Raw genomic sequence first — 26,663 nt, 5'->3', positions numbered from 1 at the left:
CTTCCTTTCTCCCCTTCTTCTATTTTCTTCCATTCTAGGGCTATTTCCTTGTTTTTAAACCCTTATCCGTCTCTATTTCTCTATTTCTCTCTATTTCTCTCTATTTCTCTCTATTTCTCTTATTCTCCTTCATTTTAGGGCTATCTCTCTACTCACATTTCTTCTCACAATGCCTCCCAAAACCAAAAATCTCAACATTGGAGGCTCCTCCCAAGCTGCAGACCCTGAATACTTTCCTGAAGAAGTTCCCGAGGAAGAAGGGCCTTCTCGGAAGAAGGCAAAGGCAAAGGCTGTAGCGGCTGAGGTTGTGCCTAACTCATTTTTTACTGGGGATAAAGCCAAGAAACTCTGGGCCGACATCGGCACTAGGGGCATCCTCACCGGCAGGTACATTGATCCTCCTGTCCTTCAAAATTTCGACTTACAGGCCAAATTTGATGCCCTTCACTGGACATCCATCCTACACCTCAATGAACCAGTATACCCTCGATTGGTGCGTCTCTTCTACGCCAATCTCACAATTTCTCCTTCCTTCTTCAAAATTGAATCCAAAATCAAGAAAACAGTGATCAAACTCAACTATCACACATTTGCCACTCTTCTAGGGATCAGCTTTGATGGCCTCACCCACTATTTCTGGCCGGAAGATGGGACCCATTCACTTGATGATATCGATCATGACACGGTCTATGGTAGGATTACGCGGAACTACCACTCTGGTATGCCCGTCCAATCCGCCGACCTCATTCCGGTAGCACGTATGCTTCACAACTTTATGTACCACATCTTCATCCCTCGTGGTGGGATGCGTGAAGCCCTCAGACCCTTAGAGGCCTATCTTATCTACAGCATTCTCGAAGGCCGCCAGCTTTGTCTGCCGTACATCATGTTTCGCTACATGTTTCAGACCCCTGGCCGCTACCGCTCTTCGTTGCCCTATGGCATGGTCCTCACCCGTGTCTTCCGTCACTTTGGCATCACCTTGGATGGTGAACTGACCATGACTCCGACTGCCCCGTTTGATGAGCAGACCTTTAACCGAATGGCTTTGAATCAAGTCGCGGTTGACGATGCTCCTTCCGCTGAAGGCGGCTACGAAGCCGATGCTCAGGCTGCACCGGCCCCGCAGCCATCACAGGATACATCTTCATACTGCACTCGCCAGGACTTGGCTCAGATGCAGGAGGCTATTGAACGATCCATGGCCTCACAATTTGCGCAGCTATCTACCCATGTTGACTCTGAGATCTCTGCTCGCTTCCAGACCATGACTACCCATGTTGATGAGCAGTGGGCCGCTTATTATCGCTACCTCTCCGGTGACCAGTGGGGCCAGGCACCGGGCAGCTCTTCTCATCAGCCACCGCCTCCTCCGCCTCAGTAGATGGCTCGAGTTCTCTGATGCTCAGATTTCTATTTCTATTCGGTGTATCTATCTGTTTCTGTTATGTATCGATAGTCTTTGGACTATACGCTGGTTGTATGGATCTTTTTTTTTTGGGATGTTTTAGGTTTATCTATATCTGTCACCATTATGCTGTGTCATGAATGCTATGTATGCTGACTGATTGTATGCACTTTTCTGTATGCCATTTCACATCCTCTATATATATCTCTATGTTTCATTCTTTTTGCTTGCATACCATGTATTATGCCTACTCTCTTTATCGCATTTCACGTTACTTGTTCATTTGCTCTCACCTACCCTCACTCCTTTTGTTCCACCTTTTTGGTGATGACAAAAGGGGGAGAATATTTGAGCTCCCAATGCATATATTAAGGGGGAGCAAAGCTCTATGCTTAAAATGTTGCAATCAAATTTTCATCCTTAAAGTAATGCCTTAAATGTTCAATTAAATCAAACTCTTAGGGGGAGCCCAAAGTGTTTTATTCATCCCTAAAGGGGGAGCTCCTACCCTAAAACAAATTATGTTTGTCATCATCAAAAAGGGGGAGATTGTTAGCCCAAGGGTTCAACAAGTACTCCTATTGAATTGTTTTGATGATTAACAAACTAAATTTGTTTTAAAGGTTTTATACACTAATGATTTCCATTGGCAAAGTTATAATGTTCACAGTGTACCATCCTCAAGAGTGCATGACAAGGTTGAACTCGAGGTTGAACTCAAGCACAAGAATGGCAAATCAACTCAAGCATCAATGGAGTTGAGTGAAGACATGTCAAAGCCTCTACAAGGTGCCAACAAGATTGAAGACCAAGTAAATTTAGAATGTAAACGGTCCTCAATGTTTAGTCTAGGTCTATGGCACAAAGGAGAGTTAAAATCAACCTAGATAGAATTTAATGGGTTTGTGAATGTTCATAGTGGTGTCTCAACATTGTTGGACCCTCATGACACTCCATTTATCTTGAAAAATCAAAGTTCCAAAAGCCCAAACAAAATCAGCAAAACATAAGGAAAATCTGCTGGCCGTAGGCTTCTCGGAACTCCGAGAATATTCTCGGAGCTCCGAGCTCGGAACTCCGAGAAAATTCTCGGAACTCCGAGAAAATTCTCGGAACTCCGAGAATTGTTCCAGGTTCAAAAAATTAGCCGCTCGGAGCTCCGAGCCCGGAGTCCGAGACGACCGTTGGGGTGCGAATATTTTGTCTTTTTTTGTCCCCTCTATTTATATGAACTTAGGGACTCTTGGGTTTTCTACCTAAGGACATTACAAAGATTTCAAGAGCACAAAAAGTCATTTGTTCTCCTTCTCTTGAAGATCTTCACTCTCCATCTCTCTCTTGTGCCATTTACCTTAGATTATTCTTGAGAGACCTTAGGACCTTCACTTGTTCAATCTTGTTCTTGTGAGAGTGAGTGAGCTTTACCTTAAATTAGCCTATCTAGAGGCAAGCAAGCTTTTTCATTTCATCTTCTTTGTATTTGGCACAAAGGGCGCCGTAGAAGACCCTTGGAGCGTAGAGCTCGATTTGTACAAGGCGGAAGGAACGCCGTATTTAAGTTCCTTGGAGAAGATAGTGGAATCCTCAAGGAGAGTAACTTGAGAAGAGTGGAGTAGGTCTTGAGATAAGACCGAACCACTATAAAAATCTTGGTGTCAAAGCTTCTTTGCCTCTTCACCTCTTCTTGTGTGGTAAGTTTTCACTATTGCTTTGAATACTATTTTTGATTTCCTATTCAATCTAAAACTAGTGCAATCTAAGTTTTCAAAATTCTTAAAATTTGAAAAGAAACCCAATTCACCCCCTCTTGGGTTGCTAAGTGGAATTTCATACTCGTCCTTCTCGAGGTGGTGGTTCTTTTTCACAAGCTCGTGGCCACGGTGGCCATGGTGGTGGTCGTGTTGGGAGTGGGCGTGGCCGTCCTTATTGCACCCACTGCCAGCGCGATGGTCATGTCATTGAGACTTGTTACACATTGCACCCTGAGCTCAGGCCGCCTCGATCAGCTCACCTCAGCACTTCTGTCCCATCTGACACAATTGTCTTTGCCCCTGCCTTGCCACTTACTGATGACTCATTCTCCTTTACGCAGGTAGACTATGAGGAGCTCCAGCGCCTTCGACAGAGTGCTTCACAGGCCACTGCGGGCTTTGCCCAGCCAAGTAGTTCACATACTACATTACTTTCTAGTTTCGGGTCATGGATCATTGACTCAGGAGCCTCGAACCATATGACTGGTAACTCATCACATCTCTCTTCTTTTCGCACTTTTCCATCTGCTTTTCAGTCCATTACTTTAGCTGATGGTTCCACTACACCTATCACTAGTATTGGTACCACATGTCTTTCACCTAATCTTCCGCTATCTTCAGTATTATGTGTACCTAAATCTCCTTTTAGTTTATTATCTGTTAGCCAAATTACGAAAAATCTTTCTTGCTTTATCTCATTCTTTCCATCTTATTGTCTTTTTCAGGATCTTTTGACTGGGAGGACGATTGGATCGGGTCGTGAGGTGGATGGCCTGTACCGTCTTGGCTGCAGCCCCTCTTCATCAGCCTTACACAGTTCAGTGGATGCCTTTCAGTGGCACTGTCGAGTGGGTCACCCATCACTTCAGCGCCTACGGGAGACATCCTTAGTTCCCTCTTCTGTCTCTCCATTTCATTGTCAGTCTTGTGAACTCGGGAAGCATCATAGAGTGTCTTTCCCTTCCCGAGTTGTCACTAGAGTAGATAGTTTATTTCAACTAGTTCATTGTGATGTATGGAGACCTTCTAGGGTCGCGTCGAATAATGGATTTCAGTATTTTGCAGTTTTTATTGATGATTACTCTTGAATGACTTGGCTGTATCTATTGAAGGACCGCTCCCAAGTCTTCTCTGCATTTCAAAATTTTCATAATGAAATAAAAAACCAGTTTAGTTGCAGTCTTAAATGCCTGCTTACTGATAATGTATGTGAGTGTTTTTCTGGTACTGGTGGCTTTCAGGATTATTTCTCCTCTCATAGCATTATCCATCAATCCTCTTGTGCATACACCTCGCAGCAAAATGGTGTCACCGAAAGGAAATTGCGCTATCTACTTGAGGTGGCTCGCACTCTCCTCTTCCAGATGCATGTTTCTAAAACCTACTGGTCTGACGCCATTCTCAGTGCTTGTTTCCTCTCCAATCGTCTTCCATCTTCAGTGCTTCATGGGGATTCTCCATTTCACATAGTTTATCCACATCAGGATTCATTCCCTCTTACGCCCCGTGTCTTTAGCTGTGTTTGTTTTGTCCATCATTTGCAACCTAGCCGTGACAAGCTTGACCTCGGTCAGAACGATGTGTTTTTCTGGGTTACTCTCGCACCCAAAAAGGATATCGTTGCAATAGTCCGCGTTTGCATCATTGGTATGTATCAGCTGATGTGACCTTTTTTGAATCAGAATCATTCTTTGGCTCTACCTCTGTTCCTCATGTTGTCAGAATGGAACATGATGTGACCATTTCTCTTCCTATTCTTCCCCCTCTTCCTCCGACTTCCTTAGCACCTCCTTCTGCCTGCCCCACTGGACAGGTTGATTCATGTGCTCCTAGGGTGGATCGTCCCCTACTAAAGTCTAATATCATCGTCGTCAACAAGAGGCACAGCTTCCTCGCACCGACAAATCGTCTTCATAGCCAGAGATCACTTTACCCTCTCATCAGGTACCTTCATCTCCTGTAGTTTTTTTCTAACTCTCCTATTGCTTCACGTACTCGTTCTCATTCTACTGCTCACCCCATTTCTAATTTTGTCTCTTATGATCGTCTAACTCTTCCTTTCAAAAGCTTTGTCTTCTCTGTGTCTTCTACTGTGTTACCCCAGTCTCTGAATGAGGCTCTTCATCACCCAGGATGGCAAGCTACAATGGATCTTGAAATGGGAGCTCTGCATTCTAATCACACATGAGATCTAGTTTCTCTATCTGCTGGTGCTCGTCCTGTAGGATGTCGTTGGGTGTTCTCCATTAAATATCTACCTGATGGCATCGTTGATCGACTGAAGGCTCGTCTGGTGGCCAAGGGCTACAGTCAAACATTCGGTGTCGACTATCATGAGACGTTTTCTCCAGTTGCGAAGATTCCTTCCGTTCGGGTTCTCCTCTCCCTTGTAGTAAATAATGGATGGCATCTTCACTAGTTAGATGTGAAAAACGCTTTTCTACATGGCGACCTCCTTGAAGAGGTGTATATGGAGCAACCACCAGATTATGTTGCTCCGGGGGAGTTGTCATCATCAGTCTGTCGCCTCAGAAAAGCAATTTATGGGTTGAAGCAATAGCCGCGTTCATGGTTTGGCAGATTTAGTGAGGCAGTTATGAGGTTTGGCCTCAAGCAGTGTGGTGTGGATCACTCAGTATTCAGTCATCAGTCCTCAGCAGGATGCATTATGTTAATTGTATATATCGATGACATCATTATTACAGGGAGTGACTCAGAGGGAATTCAAAAACTGAAAGCCTTCCTACAAAAAGAGTTTGCGACAAAGGACTTGGGACGTCTCAGATATTTTCTTGGGATAGAGGTTGCATATTCTTCTAGTGGTTTGTCTCTATCACAGAGGAAGTACGTTCTGGAGTTGTTAGAAGAGATAGGAAATCTTAGTGTGAAACCTGTAGCTGCACCCATGGATCCAAATGTGAAGCTGGTTCCAGAAGAGGGTGAGTTATTGAAGGATCCTGGTAGGTATAGAAGACTTGTGGGCAAACTTATATACCTTACGGTTACTCGTCCTGATATATCCTATGCCGTTGGCGTGATTAGCCAGTACATGACCTCTCCTCGTACTTCGCATTGGAATGTAGTGGTTCAAATACTCAAATATCTGAAAGGTGAACCAGGAAAGGAATTATTATTCAAACGACATGGTCATACACGAATTGAGGGGTTCTCAGATGCTGATTGGGTTGGATCCCCTACGGATAGGAGATCGACTACCGGGTATTGTACCTTTGTTGGAGGTAATCTGGTTTCATGAAAAAGTAAGAAACATAATGTCATTGCAAAATCAAGTGCAGAGGCAGAATACAGAGCCATGGCGTATACTACGACTGAGATTCTTTGGTTGAGATCACTCCTAGCAGAGATTGGTATTGTGCTTCCTTCGCCGTCACAGTTGTATTGTGACAACAGAGCAGTTATCTATATTGCGACGAATCCGGTCTTTCATGAGAGAACAAAGCATATTGAAGTTGACTGTCATTTCATTCATCAGAGAATCCAGAAAGCGGAGATATGCGTTGTATTTACTCGTTCTGCAGAACAGTTGGCTGACATGTTTACCAAACCATTAAATAAATCAAAACTGAGTGACATATGTAACAAGCTAGGAATGTACAATTTATACATTCCAGCTTGAGGGGGAGTGTTAGAATAAGCCTATATGCCTATGGGCATTTTAGTCATTGTAGTTATTGTACAGCTTTTATTATATTAATAAAATGGTGAGGGGGAGATACCCAACTCACACACTTTCTCTCTAATCTCTTTTGCAACAGTCATTAATGGTCTCTGACAAAGTTGTGTTGCGATCTAAAAGTTAGGCCTGATGACACTTCTGAATGGTTGGTGGGGCCTAAGAATGCTTAGTTGGCTGTATCTATTAGCAACCCTATTTCTTCTCGCCCTCGCTCTCGAACTAAATTTCCTCTGGTATTTGGAATTTTGGGGTCTAGATTTCTGGAAAGTATGCTTATGAATTTGTTTGGAAAATCCTTGGTATTAAAGACTGGAGCTAGAAGACTAAACAGTAGTCTGTTGAAATTCCGAAAAAATCTCAAGTCAGGTAGGTTGGGTCTTCTCTAGCTATTTTGAACAGGTGGGTCCTGTGAAGAAGACGGATACATCACGTACGACTGTATGTTTAGGGGTGTATTATGTTTTGGATACTATTCGACTCTATGGCCCACTCTAAATGGGTCGAGGGCTTAGGCTTTGACTTTAAACTGATTAACCTTTCTCAGTTGTTTTGACTTGATCGTAGTGGGTGGGGGTTTGTCTTGGGAAGATGCGAAAAGACCGTAAGAAGGGGCGTTTTGCTTAACGGAAATTAATTGTCTTGGCAAGATGTCCTCGAATGGGATCACTTTCAGTGACCTTTCTGGTCTACTCATAAGGCGGTGAAGCATCTTATTTAATGAGTCATCTGGATTGTAAAGATTTAAATATAGACATTGTATTTTTATAAGGATGGATAGTCAGGCTACGGGCAACAGGAATCCTCATCATGCTCAGAGGGGCGTAAGAGAAACTTATTTACGGAAATCATGGTGCTGGAAAAGATCCTTCATAAGATAAGAAGGATGGCCTACGATGAAAGATTAGCCTCCATTAACAGATTTCTAGAGAATAGTAGAAATCGGAAGAGAACATCGGACGCTTATAAGGAGATGGCTATTTCCTATTTGGGAGAGGAGATTGAAGCTCGAAGAAGCCAGGGGTTTCTGAAAAGGAATCCGGAATCGGGGACTTTATCGATGTCCTTTCTGCAAAGTCTCCTTGATGAACTTGTTAAATACTCCCCTTAGTTGACATCATTTTGCCACTATTTGATGGTGTCATTAGGCTGGGGGCCGATCGAGGTGGATAATAGAAATGTCTCCAATGTGCTTGGGTTTTCTTCGGTAATCAGGATAGATCCCCTGAACTCCCTGTGGGTAGGAAAATGTAGGTTGAATGTTTACTACAAGGTTTTTGGTATGAACAGGTCGGGGAAAGTTCCAGCTCCTTTTGAGGGGTAAAACTTCACAAGGATGACTCAGGGTATACCCTCGTCAGCCCTTTCCGATACTATGTAATGTTAAGTGGGACCTCTGGTCCCCTTTGTAATTATTATAGTATCAATAAAATATGGCATCATTCAAAAAAAAATTATGGGGGTCACGGAGTCACTCATTAACAAAATTTGCGGAGAAGTAATAGAGAATGGATAGCAAAGGAGGCGGTGGGAACAACTGGTGGTATTATTATTATTATATGGAAGGGTAATTATTTTAGAATTAAGGAGGTGATTATAAAGGCATTCTTGGTCTCTACGATATTATCATCTTCAAATTGGACGGAGAAGTGGATGTTGACGGTGGTCTATGGACCGGCCACAGCTGGAGAGAGAAGTGGTTTGTGGGTTGAGTAAAGGGGGATCAGAAATCAATGGCGGGGACCTTGGATTGTGGGTGGTGATTTTAATACCATTCGCTTCCCGGTGGGAAAAAAGCAAGTTTGCGAGAATCAACACGAACATGTCCAATTTCTCTAGCTTCATTCAGGACTGCATGCTAATGGACTTACCTCTTGAGGGGGCGAAATACACATGGGCAAAATATCAGGACAATTTGATAATGAGTCACATTGACCTGATTCTTATCTCGACGGAGTGGGAGGAACTTTTTCTTATTATACGTCAGCGGGCATTGCCAAAGCCGGTATCTAACCACAATCCCATCATGCAGTAGTTGGCAGATTTTAATGGGGGTCCTCGGCCCTTCAAATTCAATATTGCTCTGTGTGAGGACCCAAAGTTTGAAGATCTTGTTAGTCTACCGTGGAATGAGGAAGTATTTGATGGGTGGAAGGGGTTTATTCTATACAAGAAATTGAAGCATCTTAAACTGCGCATTAAAGCTTGGCAAAAGAAGCAATTCATGGTTAATAGTGGCAGAAAAGACGAGATAATGACTACACTGGATATCTTAGAGCGAATGGAAGAAAATTCGGGGGATCAGTTCAGCAAAAGCTGGAGAAGATATCGTTATTGGAGAAGCATGAAGAGATTTTGAGCAGGGAGGAAATCGAATGGAGGCAAAAGTCTCGCGTATCTTGGTTGAAGGCTGGCGATCAAAACACAAAATGCTTCCACCGTATGGCTAATGTCAGGAGAAGAATTAATACCATTAACTGCATTAAGGAGGGAGAAACTCTGGTGGAGGACATGGACACTATCAAGGAAGGATTATCAACTTCTATGTTGAACTCTATTCAAAGGAGTGTGATTGGAGACCAAGTATGGGCCGACTGGATTTCAAGTCAATCTCTCCTTTGCAGCAAGCCAACCTAGAGAAACCTTTCACTGAGGATGAGGTGGAAAGGGCGATCTCTTCCTTAGGAAAAGAAAAAGCACTGGGCCTAGGGCCCGGACGGATTCCCGATTGTGTTCTATTAGAATTATTGGAACGTGGTCAAAGGGGATGTTATGGCTTTCTTTTGTGAGTTTCATGATCGTGGTATTATTGGTAGGGAATCCAACTCTACTTTTATTACCCTTATTCCTAAAAAAAGATGGTATTATTGGCATCAGGGATTTCAGACCGATATCACTAATAACTAGTATGTATAAGATACTAGTAAAAGTCTTGGCTATTAGATTGAAAGGGGTTATGTGGGACATCATTTCAGAGTTTCAAGGAGCTTTCGTTAATAAGAGGCAAATTTTAGACGGAATTCTCATTGCGAACGAAGTCTTGGATTCGACAAAAAAGGAGGGGAACAGGGGCCTCATTGTAAAAGTTGACATTGAAAAAGCATATGACCATGTGGAGTGGGGAGTTCTGGACTTCATCTTACAAACAATGGGTTTTGGGGCTAATTGGCACAACTAGATTTCGGCATGTATATCTACAGCTTCCTTCTCAATCCTATTGAATGGCACTGCGGAGGGATATTGTTGGAACTCGAGGGGACTGAGACAAGGTGATCCATTGTCGCCGTATTTGTTTATCATGATCATGGAAGCTTCAAGTGTGATGATCAGCAAGGCAGCTAGGTTGGGATACATAAATGATCTTAAACCAAGTCGTAATTCAATATCGTTGACCCATCTACAATTCCCCGATTATACTCTCTGTTTCATCGAGGATGATGAAAAGTCGGTTGCAAATCTTAAAAGGGTGTTTAGATGGTTCGAAGTCTGTTCGGGGATGAAGATCAATTTCGCTAAAGGTTCCATTGCTGGCATGGGGTACTATGCACTATGGTTGAGCACTATGCTAGGAGGATTGGGTGTGGTGTGGAAGTTTTACCAATTACATACCTTGGATTACCATTGGGGTATGGGGTACCTAAGCCATCACAGTGGGATCCAGTGGTGGAGAGAGTCGAAAGAAAATTATCAACTTGAAAGAAAAGGTATGTGTCTTTTGGAGGAAGGATTACACTGATCAAAGTTGCGCTTGCGAAAATGCTGGTGTATTTCATGTCTTTGTACAAAATACCGGCAAAGATTGCTCTCAGAATTGAAAAATTAAAGCGAGACTTTCTTTGGGAGGGTACTGACAACAATAACAGGCTAAAACACCTCATTCAGTGGAAGAAGGTATTTAAGCTAAAAAAACATGGTGGGTTAGGGATCGGAAAAATCAGATTAAGGAATAAGGCTTTACTGGCGAAGTGGCTATGGCGTTGTGGAGAGGAGAAGAGGGCCCTATGGCACAGAGTCGTTAGGGAAAAGTATGGGAAGGAGCTTGGGGAATGGAAGGCTGGTGTTCCAGTAAGGGGAAGAGGATCTGCAGCATGGAGGTCCATTGCTTCAATTTGTGGGTGCTTCGATCAATATATTAGATTTTGTGTTGGTAAGGGGGATGAGGTAAGGTTCTGGTTGGATTTATGGATTGGGGATACTCCTCTTTGTCAGAAGTTTCCAAATCTATTTAGGTTGGTGGTGAAGGCGAATGTGATGGTTTCAGAATACCTTATCAGGGATGGTCATCATGGGAGGGGAGTGTGGGACATTAGACTACGTAGAAATCTGAAGGAGAATGAATTTGAGTCTCACCGTGTTGTTAAGGATGTTGGAATCCCACTATTGTCCGCCGGATAGCCCTGACGATAGAATCTGGAAGCTGGACCCGGAGGGCTATTTCTCTGTCAAGTCATTCTTTTTCTGTACGAACATGGGGGACAAGAAAGCGAAACGTCGTGCCGCTATTTGGAGGTCGCATGCTCTACCTAGAGTCATGGCGTTTCCTTGGACCGTGGCCTACAAAGCAATAAAAACGTGTGATAGACTCAAGAAAAGGTGCTTCCAGATGGCGAGTTGGTGTGTATTGTGCAGAAAGGAGGAGGAAACCATCGATCACCTACTACTACAATGCCAAATGGCTCATGTTCTATGGACAAACTTGCTGAGATCCTTTAACATGAAATGGGTTTTCCGAAGGAGTATTAGATCGGTGATTCTAAACTGGAAGGGTGGACGCTTTGGTTCTGTTGGGGACCTATTATGGAAACTAGTTCCTTATGCTCTCATTTGGAATATATGGAAGGAGAGAAACAACAGGATTTTCCAGGGGAAGGAGCGGTGTGTGAGAGGGATTTGTCTACAGACCAAGATTGACCTAATATCAAGGATCAAAGCATTGCGGGGTACTCACTATAGTATTCGTGATTTCCTTAGGCATTGGCAGGACATTATCTGGGAGAAGAAGATCATGGCAAAATCGGTACCAAAATGGACCCCCCCGTTCGCGTGGTTGGTAGAAGCTAAATTTTGACGGAAGTTCAATATGTAATCCTGGGAAGGCGGGTATCAGTGGCGTCATCTGGAACTGGAAGGAGAGAGTTGTGATGTCATACTCGAAAACTGGGGGTATGTGTGATGCTAATGAGGCAGAAGTAAGGGCTTTATTATTCGGATTGCAATGGTGTGCTCTGAATTTGCAAGGTCTGCTCATTATTGAAGGCGATTCGGCGAACACGGTTGCTTGGGCCATATTCGAATCTATAGGACCTGGGCGGATTAGACCCATGATCATGGAAATTAAAGACTTGGTGTATGCAGTGAAGCCCGTTACTGAACATAGGAGAAGATATGCAAACGTGAAGGCAGATGAGCTTGCAAAAGCCGGTGTATTATTGGACTAGATGTCCACTTTTGTAGATCCTGGTTATATGGAGATGCTAAATGCATCATCTTAGCCGTATTGCATGGTATGGCCATTGTAATTTCTGGGTAAAGGGGATATCTTGTCCCCTTTACACCAATTAATTAAGTCATCTTTCCAAAAAAAAAAAGTACTATACAAAATAAAGCAAACAAACCTAGCAAAAGAAAACGTTATACTCTCAGGAAGAGAAAATGTGGAAGTCAAAAATCACTTTATTCATAAACCACTTTTTATATATACATGAGATGCTTGCCTTTATCTAATTCTAGATAAAAATAAACTCCTAGTTTCATGCTATCTACTTCTACATAAAACAAACTCTCTAGGAATCAAACTCCTATAACAAAAGGACTATAACCACTGAGTCGGTGGTGACGTTCACAATTCTCCCCCTCAACACCGTCTCACCAAACTAACAACGATTCAAACCCGTTGGCCCGGCCCCTCCGACGCCATGCACGAATCAGTGATGACTCTAGCACTCTCCTTCAGCATTAACTCAAGGCACGCTAAGTTTCCTTCGAGAAAATTTTCACGATCTATCAATTCGCCACTCTTTGACGCCTTTTGTATCTTCAAAAAATGTTGAATCCTCCACCTTACAAAAAAAAAGACAAATTTGCGTACTTCGGATTCGCCTTTGGAATGCGCGTCGATCTCCGTGGTTTGGAAGCACTAAACTCACGTTCCTCAAGATCTTCAAGTTGGGATGGTTGCACCTCTTCTAGTGAAGCTGGAATATCTTTTTCACGCCACAGACTTTTTCCAATCTTTCATGGACTAGAGCTCTTGCTAATCGGACTACCATTTTGTGGGATTGTCGCCAAACTTTGACGTGGCACCTCCTGTTCTGACTCTAACACATCTCCATCCATCTGTGAGAGATCATCTATGATTTTCATCCTTTGGATCGAATCCGGATTTGGTACACCATGATTTTCTTGTGGTAGCGCAATTGAATCCAATCTCTCTTTCAAACTGCCAATCAAATCTGTTGAGTCCGTCATTGCGGTGTTTTCCACGGATCACCATGATGACGCTTCATCGAACACCACATCTCTTGACACATAGATCTTTCGTACATAGATCCAAGCATCTCCACCCTTTCCTTTATTCATCATAACTAATGAACATGGCTCGCCGTCGCTTTCTCCATTTTTTTTCCTCATTTGCTTCTGTACAAGCACATCGCAAATACAACCAAACACTTTAAAGTGTCTAACTGATGGCCTTCTACCAGTAAGCTTTTGATAAGGCGACTCATAACCAAGTAGTTGTTCGGAAGATGATTAGTTACATATACGGCCGCGCGTATACACTCCGCCCAATATTGAGGACGAACATTCCTCCCATGTAATATACTTCGGCAAGTCTCAACTAAGTGCCTGTTTCTTTCTCTCTGCAACTCCGTTCTGCTGTGGAGTTTTAAGACAGGTGAATTGTCTTTTAATTTTGTGATCCGTCAAATAGGTGGAAAGAAACTGAGAAGTGTATTCTCCACCATTATCAGTTCTCAAACAACCGATCTTAAATCCCGTTTCAGCTTCTACACGTGCACGCAAATCGTTGATCTTTTCAAAGACTTCAGATTTCTCTTGTAGAAAATACACCCAAACATATCTCGAAAAATCATCAACAAATACAAGAAAAAAATAATTTCCAGTTACAGACTTCTGCTTCATTAGACAGCACACATCAGAGTGAACCAACTCCAATGGTCATTTTGAGTGAAACTCTGAACGAGGAAAAGGTTGACGATGTGCTTTTCCAAACTGACATCCAACACAAACCATATATCTCCCGTTCTCAATAGGTGGTAAACCTTTAACAAGGTTTCGTTTCGCCATAATTTTTAAGTTGTCATATGTGACATGAGCAAGGCGCGCATGCCACAACTCTGGAGTTTCATTACGGCGAGTTTTACCAACATAAGTTGTTCCTGCTGATAGTACATACATCGTCTCCATCCGTTTCCCACACATGATCGGATTACCAGGAACATCCACTTTCTCTAACACCTTTACATCATCAGGTCCAAATAGCACATATATGCCCGCTGATTTGATATGTGGTACAGATTCTAGATTCTTCGCCATACTCGGTACATGATACACATCTTTGAGGATGCTATTTCCTTCACCACACCGTGAGGTAACCGTCACATCACCCACATCCTTCACAGCATGGATAGAATTATCCGCCCTGATAACCGCATGATTTCCATCATATTTTCGCAACAACATAAACTTATTTTGATTTCTAGTCATTGTGCGAACATCCAGAATCAATCAACCAATCGTTCTCATAGTCAATACTCCTCATTTTCGAAGAACTTGTTACACACATTTGACTTTTCATAATAGGGGATTCTGCAACATTCAGTCCAAAAGAAATCTCCCCCTCAAAGTCATATTCCGTAGGAGTCTCTTCCCCTGCCACATCACAAGCAAAATAAGCTTGCATATCCCATTCACCATTGTCATCATTCTCTTTGTCTTTGGATTCGACGACAAAATTCCCATCATCAATCTCAATCCTAACCCGACAATTTCTTCTAATATGACCAGGTTTGCGACATCGATAACAATAAAAGTCACATTTTTCTTGTGATTTTTCATTGTTATTAGCCCGGTCATCTCTCTTATAGCCATCCTTTGGCTTCTTATTTTTTTGCCACTTCCACTTGCTATTCACCGCAAGCGCTTCCTCACTTTCTTTCACAGACAATCCAGCCATCTGCCTTGCCAACAGTTCTTGATTAATCAAGAGATTCTCCAATTCCAGGAGAGACGGTTGCGTTGGCCAACCACGTATAGTGGTGATTGATCATGTTTCGACTTCCTCCGACTTCCTGCAAATAGAAGGAGGTGCGAGGAAGCTGTGCCTGTTGCTGATAACATCTCCAAGAATGAACGAATGAATCGAATGCCTAAAAGAGGAGGGAAGGAGCTATTCTTATTGAACAGCCCCACATGGCCATTTGGCCATCACAACTTTTCACGGCTCTTCACTGCACCCTTCTCACTAACACTGTTTCATTCCAACGGTTGTTGAAAAAAGATTCATTGGGTTACGAAATGTGGAAGTGTTTAGTAAGAAAATGCATTAGCAAGCAATAGAACAAGGAGGACCTAAAATTGTATAAAAAGAGAAAAAAGCAAACAATTTGGGCACCTTCGATCTTCCCTGAATATTGCCACTATCATACAAGCGTATACATTTGTTTGGGTTTGGTTAAGGGATGCTTTCATTGAGCAATGAATTGATGAGTTGCTCAAGGGCTGGGAGGCGTTGATTCTGGTCGTAACTGTACATGACCTCAACCATTCGGGCAATGTTTAGTGAGCCTTCTTTGAAAGATGGTGAGAATTGATTTGAACAGAGGCACTCCTCGTTGAGTTTCTTCCATGCATTAGATATCATATTTTCCACCTCTTCACATGCATTTTCAAGGGAAAAAGAGCTACCATGTTCTTTCATGTAGCACTCTACGTATGATCCATCGTATCCTTCTTGGTTCTCATCCTTCAAGCATCAAGAAAACATGTGTTAGTTTGATGAATGCAAACATCGTATCGTAACTTTCTTAGTTTGGTAATGACACTATCTGCTCTACAATTTTTGATTGGATGTTAATAGCTTCTTGAGTATTTTAAGAGGCGTGAAAAGCGAATTAAAAAAAAGTGTAAACCAAAGTGAGTATGCCCTATTAGACAACTTGGTCAATTTAAAGTCACAAAAGAAACAATCTATGTGGTCAACATATAGTCACAAAAACATGTGACATGTATGGTCGGTAAACAGAGATTCCCAACAAATAAAGCTTAATAAATCTTGTAATACCATATCGGTCAGGATGACTGTTGTGTAGGTGCTGCCGACAATTCTGAGAAATGAGTTTTCAGGGTTTGCCTCACTTCCTTGGAAATTTCTTCTTAAATTAAAGGAAAAATTGTCAACTAGTGACACAAAAATGCCAAAATAGTGAATGGGTGACACCCTTTTGATATTTTGTGAACGGAGGCCATTTTACCTTTTCTGACATGGCCTTTTACATAAATACCCTCAAGGCAAAAAAAACAACTCACAGTAGAAATTTCTCTCTTACACTTTTTACCTACCAAAAATGACCGCCAACCTCTTCCAGGTTTCTCCATTAACGTCTGAAACTGAGGAAGGGTAATAAAGGTGCGTAGCTTATCTACTCTCTTAGGATTTGTGGTCGTATTAATGTGTTTGAACCATATCATTATTGTGGGTAATAACCTTGTATTTATTTTGCTTGATAACCCTATCTTATAACCCTTTCAAAATGGTTAGTTAGGGCTTCTGCTTCAAGTATATCTGTAACCCTGCTTTATAACCCATTTATTTACCAGATAAACACTTGGTACACCCCGGAGAGGCTTGGTAACCCCCTTGGAGACTGTTGAAAAGCCCTTGTACATTGTTGGTAACTCCCCTTCTATGTACTTGGTAATCCCTTTAGAAACTTGAAAACCCCCTTGTGTAGAGAGTTGAAAACCCCTAATTTGCAGCTTGATTACCCTTTACAGAAGCCTCTGTACGGACTTGAATCCCTCATTAGGTAGCTGATATTCTCTTAGAACACCTTGTGGACTGACTTTCAAACCCCCATTGAGGTAGTAAAACCCCCTTTAGAGTCCACAACCCCACTTATGAACTTGGTAACCCATTGTGTATACTTGAATACCCCTCAAGAAGATATGAAGATCCCCTTTTAGCAACAACTCTGTTTAGAACCCCTATTTAGAATTTTATAAAAATGTCCGAAACAATGGTTTCTCTTCTTTTACACTATGATGGAAATTTGAAGGATGATGTTTCTTGGGAATACGTATGAGGGAAGAAGACATTGTTATCTGTCAGCCGCGGAATCAATTTCGACGAATTTGAAGCTGCAATCCGAAGAAGGATTGGTGTTATAGAAAGGTAGGTTTTACTATCGATAGAATGTCGATATGTTGTGGATCCATATATAGTCACTTTAATCGACGTCGATGATGATGATGTCCTCCAAACAATGTTAAGGATGTTTGACAGATACATGTTCAATTCTGTGATGATGATATACATAACTAAGAGCATAAATGACAAATTTATTAATTCCTTGAATTCGTCAATGCTTCCCCCAGACAAACTCTGTACTAGAAGACCCTCTCTTAATCGTAGCATTCCTTCTACTTCGATTCCGTCCCAAAAACGTCTTCGTTTTGAAGTGGACTTGCAAAAAGACTACGAAAGTAAATTTGATGGGAGATATGTAAGTGAAGAGATCAGAGGTGCTCCAGTAGAACCTGTCATAAGGTATTGTAGTTCTTTGGCAATGTTTGAATACTTCCATATTTCAATTTATAATTCATATGGATCCAACTTGATTATATATTGCCGACCTATGCAATTCTGAAATTGACTTAAATGAAACATTGGCAAGTGATTTGTATGGCAACCATGTTAGTGGAGGTATCGATGACTTCCAAAATGTGGGAGATCTTGAAGTGGACTTCAGTAATGTTTTTGAAGACGGTTTCTGTGTGAGGGGTTTAGATTTAGAAGAAGAAAGAAATGATGATGATAATGACGATGGTAGTGATGATAATGATGATGAGGAAGAGGAGGATGATGATGATGACGATTATGGAAATATTGGTGTTAGTCCATGCGCTCAGCCTTTCAGTGCGGATTCTCCTATCAGAGGGGGTTCTCCTATCAGAGAGGGATCTCAACCGGTTTCGACTGACAGTAGTCAGCCAATGAAAGCAGATGGGATGTTTGTTGGGGACCATGATGTAGATACTAATAATCTTCAGTTTGAGCAATTAACGGTTGGGGCAATATTTTCTATTATGCAACACTTCAAAAAGGTTGTCAAAGAGTACGCTATTCGGCAGAGGTTTATGTTCATGAGGTCAAAGTCAACACCGAAGAAGTATGCCGTTCGATGCAAGGTAGAGGGTTGAAAATGGCGTATAACGGGTACTAATCATATGACCTGTGTGTTAGTGAAGTCGTTTATCCCCGACCATACGTGTAGAACTAAATTAAGGGGCAATGATCACCCTCTTGTCACAGCAGCTTGGGTTGCTCAGACATGTTTACGCTTATTTACTTGCCCAGATGATGTGAAGACGAGGATCATACGAGAATATATCAAGATGCATTGGGGTATAATTATAAGCTATTGGAAAGCGTACAACGCGATGAACATCATACTTGAGATTAAGTGTGGGAATGTGGAGGACTCTTATCGAATATTGCCTATACTTACAGTTCAGATGATGAGAAGAAATCCCGGCAGCTATATGCGTGTTTTCAGAGCCAGAGATTTACGACCTAGGGGAGATGATAGTTTTTTTCTCTTATTTTGGACATTTGGTCCCAGCATACGGTCTTTTCATCGAACACTCAGGCCTATAATTTTGGTTGATGGGACACATCTGTGAGGGAAGTATCTAGGAACCTTATTGATTGCAATCGGGGTCGATGGTAACAACGGTTTATATCCATTAGCATTTGGGGTTGTTGAGACGGAGAACGAAGATAGTTGGAGGTGGTTTTTTAGGTTGCTAAGGCAGTACGTATTTGCAGCGGAGATGAACATATTCACCATATGCTCCGATCGACAGAAGGGGTTGTTGCAGGCAGTGCCTAATATATTTCCCAATTCTCATCATAGTTATTGCATGCGTCACCTCGCCGCCAATTTGCGATCCGAGTTCAAAGATGTTCTACTTGAGAGATTATTTTGGAAAGCCGCACGGACTTTGAGAGAGAGTGTGTTCAGAGAAACAATGGACAAGATGTTAAGGAATGAACGTGCACACAAGTGGATAAGTGACATTGCGAACGAACACTGGGCTAGTTTTTATTTTAAGGGGGATAGGTATGATGTATTGACTACAAATAGATCGGAGTGTTTCAATGCTAACCTGAAGGATGCGAGAAGATTGCCGATTGCATCATTGGTAGAGCACACTAGACATCAGACTACAGACTTCATTCAAAAGCGTCAGAAATTGGGTCATAGTTGGCAAACAAAGTTGACTCATTACGCAGAAGAACGTATAACATTAGCGAAGGAAGAGAGCCGCTAGTATACAGCTTATCGAGTTGGGGTTCATGAATATGAAGTACGGTCGCTTGAACATACAGATGGCGTAAACTTGGAACTTCGCACGTGCAGTTGTCGTGCATTCCAAACATTTGGACTCCCGTGTGGACATGCCATGTTAGCCATTGGCATCTCAGATTTTGATGCATATGATTACTGCGAGAAATGGTTTCATGTAGAGAGATATCGGGATACGTACGTTGAAGTTTTGCACCCGACACTAGACAGGACCCAATGGGAATTAAATCCCAAATCCTTGATGACAATATTACCGCCGATTGCAAAGCGACCACCAGGAAGGCCGCGTACGAGAAGAACTGATCGCGAATTGAAAGGTGGATTACATTACAAATGCACCCGATGTCGACAACTTGGCCACAATAGAAGAAGTTGCAAAGAACCACCCGTGGTAAGACAACAAGTTGACCAAACTGCTATTGGGCCTTCTGCACCCATACTCAGTAGGTCGGGCATACCTTGCCAAGCTCCCTTCTTTATGTAAGGGTGTAATTGAATTTTTTGAATGTTCTCAGATATTGTGATGACTTCTTTTTTGTTATTTTGTAAAGAATGGTTGTAATTGGAACATCAATACATAAACAATTTTTTTAGATATAGATATGCTATTTGTTCTCTATTTAGTTGTCGCTCTCCTACATCTAGACCATGAAAAGGGACTTATCAACCAATTCCCTAGGTTGATAAAGCTACTTGATGTTGGGATTCAGGTTATCAACTCCCTCCAAATAGGTCATCAACCAATCGGAAGTGAGGTTATCAACATACAAAATGGGATCATCAAACCATGCCCTTGGTTGATAAAGGTACTTGAATGTTGGAATTCAGGTTATCGACGCCCCCAAAATAGGTCATCAACCAATCGGAAGTGAGGTTATCAACACACAAAATTGGATCATCAACCCATTCACTTGGTTGATAAAGCTACTGGAATTCAAAATCCAGGTTATCGACGCCCCAAAATAGGTCATCAACCAATCGGAAGTGAGGTTATCAACACACAAAATGGGATCATCAACCCATTCCCTTGGTTGATAAAGCTACTGGAATTCAAAATCCAGGTTATCGACGCCCCCAAAATAGGTCATCAACCAATCGGAAGTGAGGTTATCAACACACAAAATGGGATCATCAACCCATTCCCTTGGTTGATAAAGCTACTGGAATTCAAAATCCAGGTTATCGACTCCCCTAAAATAGGTCATCAACCAATCAGAAGTGAGGTTATCAACACACAAAATGGGATCATCAACCCATTCCCTTGGTTGATAAAGCTATTGGAATTCGAAATCTAGGTTATAGACTCCCTCAAAACGAGGTTACCAACATTCGAAAGTGGGTGATCGACCGAAAAAAAAGGTTACCAACCATTTTCCAGTGGAGTAAAGCTGCTGGAATTGAAATTTAGGCTTACTAACCTCCCATTGTTTTGGGTGATTGACCTTGGAAAGTGGGTTACCAACCCAAATAAGGGTCACCAAGCATTTTCCAGGGGAGATAAAGGTTCTAGAATCGAAATTTAGGCTTACCAACGTCCCATTTTTTTGGGTGATTGACCTTGGAAAGTGGGTTATCAATCTAAAAATGGGTCACCAACAATTTTCCAGGCTAGATAAAGCTTCTGGATTTGAAATTTCGAGTTACGAACCTCCCTTTTTTTGGGTGATTGACGTTCGAATTTGGGTTACCAACCCAAAAAGGGTCACCAACCATTTTCTAGGAGAGATAAAGGTTCTGCTCTCAGAAGCACAACATAGGACCATAGAAAGCTGTGTACCTAACCTGTAAAAATACACATTTCAACTTCAAACACACATCATATTCTGTTCACAAACACAAACACACATCATATTCTGTTTTAATTTACAACTTCCCTAGTCATTCAGAAACACAAACACATATGTCTAAAACCTGTTTAAATTTACAAGTTCCAATATTCAAATTGAAACACAAACACAAACACACTTCCATAAAGCCTGCTTACATTTACAACTTCTCCACATTCATAAACAAGTTCACAATTCCATAAAACCTGTTTCACCAACCAAGTTCTTTACCCATTCACAAACACAAACACACTTCCATAAAAGCTATTTCAATTTACAAGTTCTCCACCCATACACAAGCAATTTCACTTGTTCACAAACAAAAACACAGACCATAACAACTTCCGTTGCCATTTAACAGTTCCCATACTTTCCACCAATCTCCATTAAAAAATAAAGTTTTTACCATGATCATCAGAAAAAATAAACATCCATGAACATTAGAAGGTGTTCCTATATAAGTGTACAGTCCCCAAACTCTCCTCGTAAAAATCTCTCACAGAGTTGTAGCCGAAATTGAGGAATGTCTATCGGCCCAAAGTTCAGTGGTTGACCATGGTAGAGATGCTCAATCGCTTTTAGGACAAAAGTGCCACAATCAACCCTGTATAAAAGCATGCATTGAATGGAGTTACTTTTAAGGTAACTACGAATGAGATAGGAATACTAAGAAAAATTCGAAAGTTTTAAGTTTGAACCCACCCATTGTTCTGCTTTCGGAAACCATCCATCTGTGAATATGGAAAGTCATCGATCTTGCAACCCCGGTCCTTCAAATATTCCTTCACTAATGCTACCTGAATTTAAGACAACGAAGGAATATTGAGTGTTATACATATGGAAGTAACTTTAAATGTTATGGAAGATGTTAATTTACTTACAGTGGGAGATGCTCGCTCCTGAAATGAGTCCCCTTCCATTGAGTTGAACTCGGCCATCTTTTTATTCACCATATCAACAAGCACAAGAGCCCAATGAAAGTCTTGACAGCATGAGATTAAAAGCATCCCAATATCTTCTAACGGGATATGGTCAAGTGTACGATGCACTAGCTCGTTCGCCAACCGATCAGAGTCCAACTTATTTTTGTCATCCATTGAATCACGCCCTGATGTCTTATATTCCTGTACAATGAAATGAATTTTGTGGGAACACTAAATGATGGATAAGTTGTAAAGTAACATGTATAGCTACAAAAAAGCCTCTTACATGTACTGACGAAGGAATATATACAATCCGTCCAGTCAAGGCATTGCTGGAGGTGCACAAATACTTCCCATATACATCCAACACCTACAACTCAAAAAAAAATCTTAATTACCTCAACCATGGCTACTGAAGACAACACTTAATTTAAAAAATGACACTTACTTGGCCACTGAGGACTCCTTTCAGGTTCCACAACGTTTTGAGATCCTCGGCCAAGACTTTTACCCCGTCAATGGTCATGAGAATACGACTGCAAAAATATACAAAGGTTAGAGAAAGCAAGTATCTAACTTTGAATAATGGTTAATTGAAAACAAGTGTACTTGCTTTTGGTCTTGTTTTTTCAACTTCTGAATGAGATCAGTTCGCCTCCGTGTTACTTTCTTCGTTGCCCTCTCACTGGAGTAGGGAGTTTTAACACTGGAGTAGGGGATTATCAACCTCAACAGGGGGTTCTCAACACAGGAAATGGGGATTATCAACCTCCCTTGAGGGGGTTTTCAACACTAGAGAAGGGGGATTATCAACCTCAAGAGGGGGTTCTCAACACTGGACAATGGGGATTATCAACCTCAACAGGAGGTTCTCAACAGAAGAGAAGGGGGATTATCAACCTCAACAGGGGGTTCTCAACAGAAGAGAAGGGGGATTATCAACCACAGGGGGTTCTTAACACACGAGAATGGGGATTATCAACCTCAACAGGGGGTTCCCAACACTGGAAATAGGGATTATCAACCTCCCTTCAGGGGATTTTCAACACTGGAGAAGGAGGATTATCAACCTCAATAGGGGGTTTTTAACAGTGGAGAAGGGGGATTATCAATGTACCTAGAAAGGATTCTCAATACTGAAAGTGGGGGATTATCAGCCTCAAAAGGGGCTCCCAACACTGCAAATGGGAGATTATGAACTACCTAGAGGGGGTTCTCAACACTGGCAATGGGGGATTATCAACATCCTAGAGAGGGTTACTAACACTGCAAATGAGGGGATTCTCAACACTGGCAATGAGGGATTATCAATTTACCTGGAGGGGGTCCTCAACACTGGATATAAAGCATCCCAACACTGGAAAAGAGGGGTTCTCCACAGTCAAAATGGGGATTCTCAACACCGAGAATGAGAGATTACCAAAAGGGGGTTCTCCACAGTCAAAATGAAACAAAATAAGGAAAAAAATAAAAAATTAAACCCTACATGTGTAAAGACTTCCAAATAGTGACAATGAAAAAATACACCACAAAGGTAACTTAATAGAACGAAAATAAAAAGTAAAAAAATATGAAACACGACACCCTAACATACCTGCACGATGGGGATGGGAGGAAAATGAAGCCCACGCCGGAAAAAATGAATCACTCGCCGAAAAAATGAAGCCCTCGCCGGAATACAGTTGATAACGGAGGAGAGAGGTTCGGAATAGTGCAGGAAACCGCCCCACTCCAGAGAAAAAGGAGAGGTCTTCACGCCGGTCACACCTCACGCCGGAGAAGATGAGTTTCAGGTGGTTAAAATGAAAATGGAGACAGTAAAAGTAAAAAAAAAAAGCCTCTGTACAGTTAAAAACGAAGAGAAGTAAAAACAATGGGTTTTTTTACCTTGAGGGTATTTATGTAAAAGGCCATGTCAGAAAAGGTAAAATGGCCTCCGTTCACAAAATATCAAAAGGGTGTCACCCATTCACTATTTTGGCATTTTTGTGTCACCAGTTGACAATTTTTCCTAAATTAAAACTAGACCCCGGAATATTTTTTCCATTGATTTTCTTGTTTCGTTTTTTACTTCATGAATTTTTCTTTTTTATTCCACCTTTAGTCCTTTACCCTACGTCCAAACAATCCTGACACGCAGTTAGAGTTGGAGTTATTTAATCATTTATACTTTAACACTCCCACTCACGTGTGACCCCTCTTTTAATGGTTTGGCTGTACACATGGATTTCTAATATCAACGAGAACCCAAGACCTACTGCAAAGCAATAGCTATTACTACAAAAGGGGTAATAGTATGAGATTTTTTGAGGAATTTTAGTTTTGGTTTTTTTAATGCAAATTTTGGGATGATCTGGACAGTGGCTGAAGTATAGTATATATAAGTCTTGGTTTCTATACTGCCAAAAAGGCAATGAAAATACGTGGGTGAAATAGTAGGTGCATCTGGGCTATACATTGTCAATTTCAGGTGAGCTGCAAGAAAGAAGTAGACCCTCTAAAGCTTGAGAGACTATGGTTTTTCGCTTTTAGAGGCTCTGTTGCCTGAAAATTCTCTTTTAAAGGAAGTGCTGTGACACACCGAGGCAGTTGGCTCTTCGGCATAAAGTCATGGGTATGCTCCCTGTTGACGAGTGTTTGAATCCCGCCTCCTCCGACTTACCTGATACACGTGATGTGTGTGTCGTTGCGTGTATCCGTAGGGACTAGTCCTACTCCCGAAGGGGGTGGGGACATCCTACGTCATCAAAAAAAAAAAAAGAAGCTGATGCTATGGATTCTTGGGGGTTGGATTTTTGAGAAAAATTGATGGTAGAGAATAGGAGTGGCAGTAATAGCACATGATAAATATCTGGGTGCGCTTGGGGAAGAATATATGTTGGTTAACCTGTAGAGTAAGATATGCTCTATGAATATGTAGGATTCTATAGTCTATATTACTGGTTCTTGGTGATTTAGGGTATGTCCTGAATTGCCTTAACAGATGCTATGTAATGATACTTGAGACTCCTGGTCCCTAATGTAACTTTCATGGTATCAATGAATATATATCAATTTTCAAAAAAATAAAAATAAAATTGCTACAAAAGCTGAAGTTGTTCGAGTTAGTGTTATTTAATCATATGTACTTCAACACAAACCACTAGTCCTCATACCTTAGCACTTCCCAAATCGTCCCAAAGCCGAAGAATTGTTGCTGGCCATGAGAAGAGGCCTGGAATATTGTCGACACTATCTACACTTTCTTTTGTCATCCCTTGACCTAACAGAAAATGCATGTGAAGTAGTACAAGGGGTACTCCAGAGCTAATCACTCCATTTCTCAGGTACTCATCTGTCATTGGGATATGTCTGGACCGAAACCATTTCGCCTCTACCATGAATGCATTGCATAGCCCCCCCCCCCACTGGTTAGTTCGACAGAGAAATACGGATCAATTGTTAGAATTTGGGAGTTAATCTTGTTAAAAAATTAAATATGAATTTACATAATTAACGCACTCTAAGAAAGTCAATACATGCTGTAACATACCGCTTTCCTCAGAGATTGTATGGGATTCATTCCATGTTCCTTCTGGACCTTGTCTGAAATCTCATTACAGATGTATCTCAGTAGTCGCTCGATCTCAGTGACTTCCCATCTGTGATGAGTTGAATCTCACTGTATAAGATCCTTTTTTTCATTCTTAGAAGCAGGCAGAAAATTGGGTTTGTTCTTACTCACCTATTTATTGCTTCTGTGAAGAGGGTGAGTTCATCAAGTGTCCCATAAACATCGAAAATGTCATCAATTATGTAAACAAGGGATATGGACTTTGTGAGGTCGACTCTATACTTTGAGAATTGAGGGTGTGAGAGTATTGCCATGGGCCACATGAACCATTTCAGTGGTTGGTCTCTAACAAACCGTAATTCCTGTGACAAACCCAGGTCTTTCCACCACCTGAAGTGGTAAGGAAAAGATATTAAATTAGAAAGGCCAACATTAATTTGAAGTAAATTCAAGTGGACACAGAATCACTTTACTTTAGAACTGCTTTAAGTTCTCCTTGGTGCAAGGACTGAACGATGTTGAAATCCATTTTTGCTAGTTCTTGTAAGACTCTGGTCCTCCCATTGTCTCCTTGATAGTTTTTGAGGCAGTAATTAGCCTTGAACCTTGGCAATGTCATGTGAAAAGGATGCTCCAAGGTATGCCTTACAAGGCCCGCCATACCCCGATCCATTACTGTCATCGAAGCCTTAAGGTGCTTGCAGGTGAAATCATAAGCTTCATCAAGTATATCCTCACCATCTATTCTAAGGTGTGAAGCTTCATATAAACCCGTCATTCCCCATATGTCTTTACCTACATTGAGTCCAAATCTCTCCTCCTTGTCTTTGAAGTTCTTAAACACATCTGTTCAATACAGAGTAGTCAGTAGTAGATCTAGTTGTGACTAATTGAAAT

The 26,663-nt window shown here is 41.6% G+C and overlaps 3 protein-coding genes across 3 annotated transcripts in view; 2 read left to right on the top strand and 1 right to left on the bottom strand.

The window, feature by feature from the left end:
- The first annotated feature begins 1,201 nt into the window (after positions 1–1,201).
- LOC143856981 (uncharacterized) lies at positions 1,202–6,415 on the top strand. The gene is made up of 6 exons (XM_077367262.1): positions 1,202–1,336; positions 3,501–3,779; positions 3,885–4,007; positions 4,401–4,728; positions 4,842–5,103; positions 5,740–6,415. Exons 1-6 carry the CDS (start codon positions 1,202–1,204, stop codon positions 6,413–6,415), a joined length of 1,803 nt encoding a protein of 600 aa, XP_077223377.1.
- Positions 6,416–11,321: 4,906 nt separating this feature from the next.
- LOC143856980 (uncharacterized) lies at positions 11,322–12,291 on the top strand. Its single transcript, XM_077367261.1, has 2 exons — positions 11,322–11,870; positions 11,950–12,291. The coding sequence occupies exons 1-2, from the start codon at positions 11,322–11,324 to the stop codon at positions 12,289–12,291; spliced, it is 891 nt and encodes a 296-aa protein (XP_077223376.1).
- A 3,215-nt stretch (positions 12,292–15,506) lies between these two features.
- LOC143857258 ((3S,6E)-nerolidol synthase 1-like) overlaps positions 15,507–26,663 on the bottom strand; it is a 70,609-nt gene continuing 59,452 nt past the window's right edge. Inside the window, exons 2-6 of the mRNA XM_077367676.1 lie at positions 26,240–26,612; positions 25,938–26,156; positions 25,746–25,854; positions 25,369–25,620; positions 15,507–15,839 (exon numbers count right to left, since the gene is read on the bottom strand). Of these exons, the coding sequence (XP_077223791.1) occupies positions 15,549–15,839; positions 25,369–25,620; positions 25,746–25,854; positions 25,938–26,156; positions 26,240–26,612 (1,244 nt within the window). The 3' untranslated portion in view covers positions 15,507–15,548. The remainder of the gene's footprint in view (positions 15,840–25,368; positions 25,621–25,745; positions 25,855–25,937; positions 26,157–26,239; positions 26,613–26,663) is intronic.

The sequence above is a fragment of the Tasmannia lanceolata genome, unplaced genomic scaffold (assembly GCF_043159265.1).
Source record: "Tasmannia lanceolata isolate RefF3 unplaced genomic scaffold, GAP_Taslan_0.1 ptg000024l, whole genome shotgun sequence".
NCBI lineage: Eukaryota > Viridiplantae > Streptophyta > Magnoliopsida > Canellales > Winteraceae > Tasmannia > Tasmannia lanceolata.
Note: the sequence above shows the minus strand (reverse complement) of the source record. Positions and strands in the feature narration are given on the sequence as shown.

What these genes read in the sequence shown, in the direction of transcription:
- LOC143856980 (XM_077367261.1), top strand. Translation starts at nt 11,322, where the DNA reads ATGGGGGACAAGAAAGCGAAACGTCGTGCCGCTATTTGGAGGTCGCAT. An exon ending in AGAAGATCATGGCAAAATCG is followed by an intron (nt 11,871 to 11,949) that starts GTACCAAAATGG and finishes AATCCTGGGAAG; the next exon opens with GCGGGTATCAGTGGCGTCAT.
- LOC143856981 (XM_077367262.1), top strand. Translation starts at nt 1,202, where the DNA reads ATGGCCTCACAATTTGCGCAGCTATCTACCCATGTTGACTCTGAGATC. An exon ending in CTAATCTTCCGCTATCTTCA is followed by an intron (nt 3,780 to 3,884) that starts GTATTATGTGTA and finishes TGTCTTTTTCAG; the next exon opens with GATCTTTTGACTGGGAGGAC. An exon ending in TCACTTTACCCTCTCATCAG is followed by an intron (nt 5,104 to 5,739) that starts GTACCTTCATCT and finishes ATGGTTTGGCAG; the next exon opens with ATTTAGTGAGGCAGTTATGA.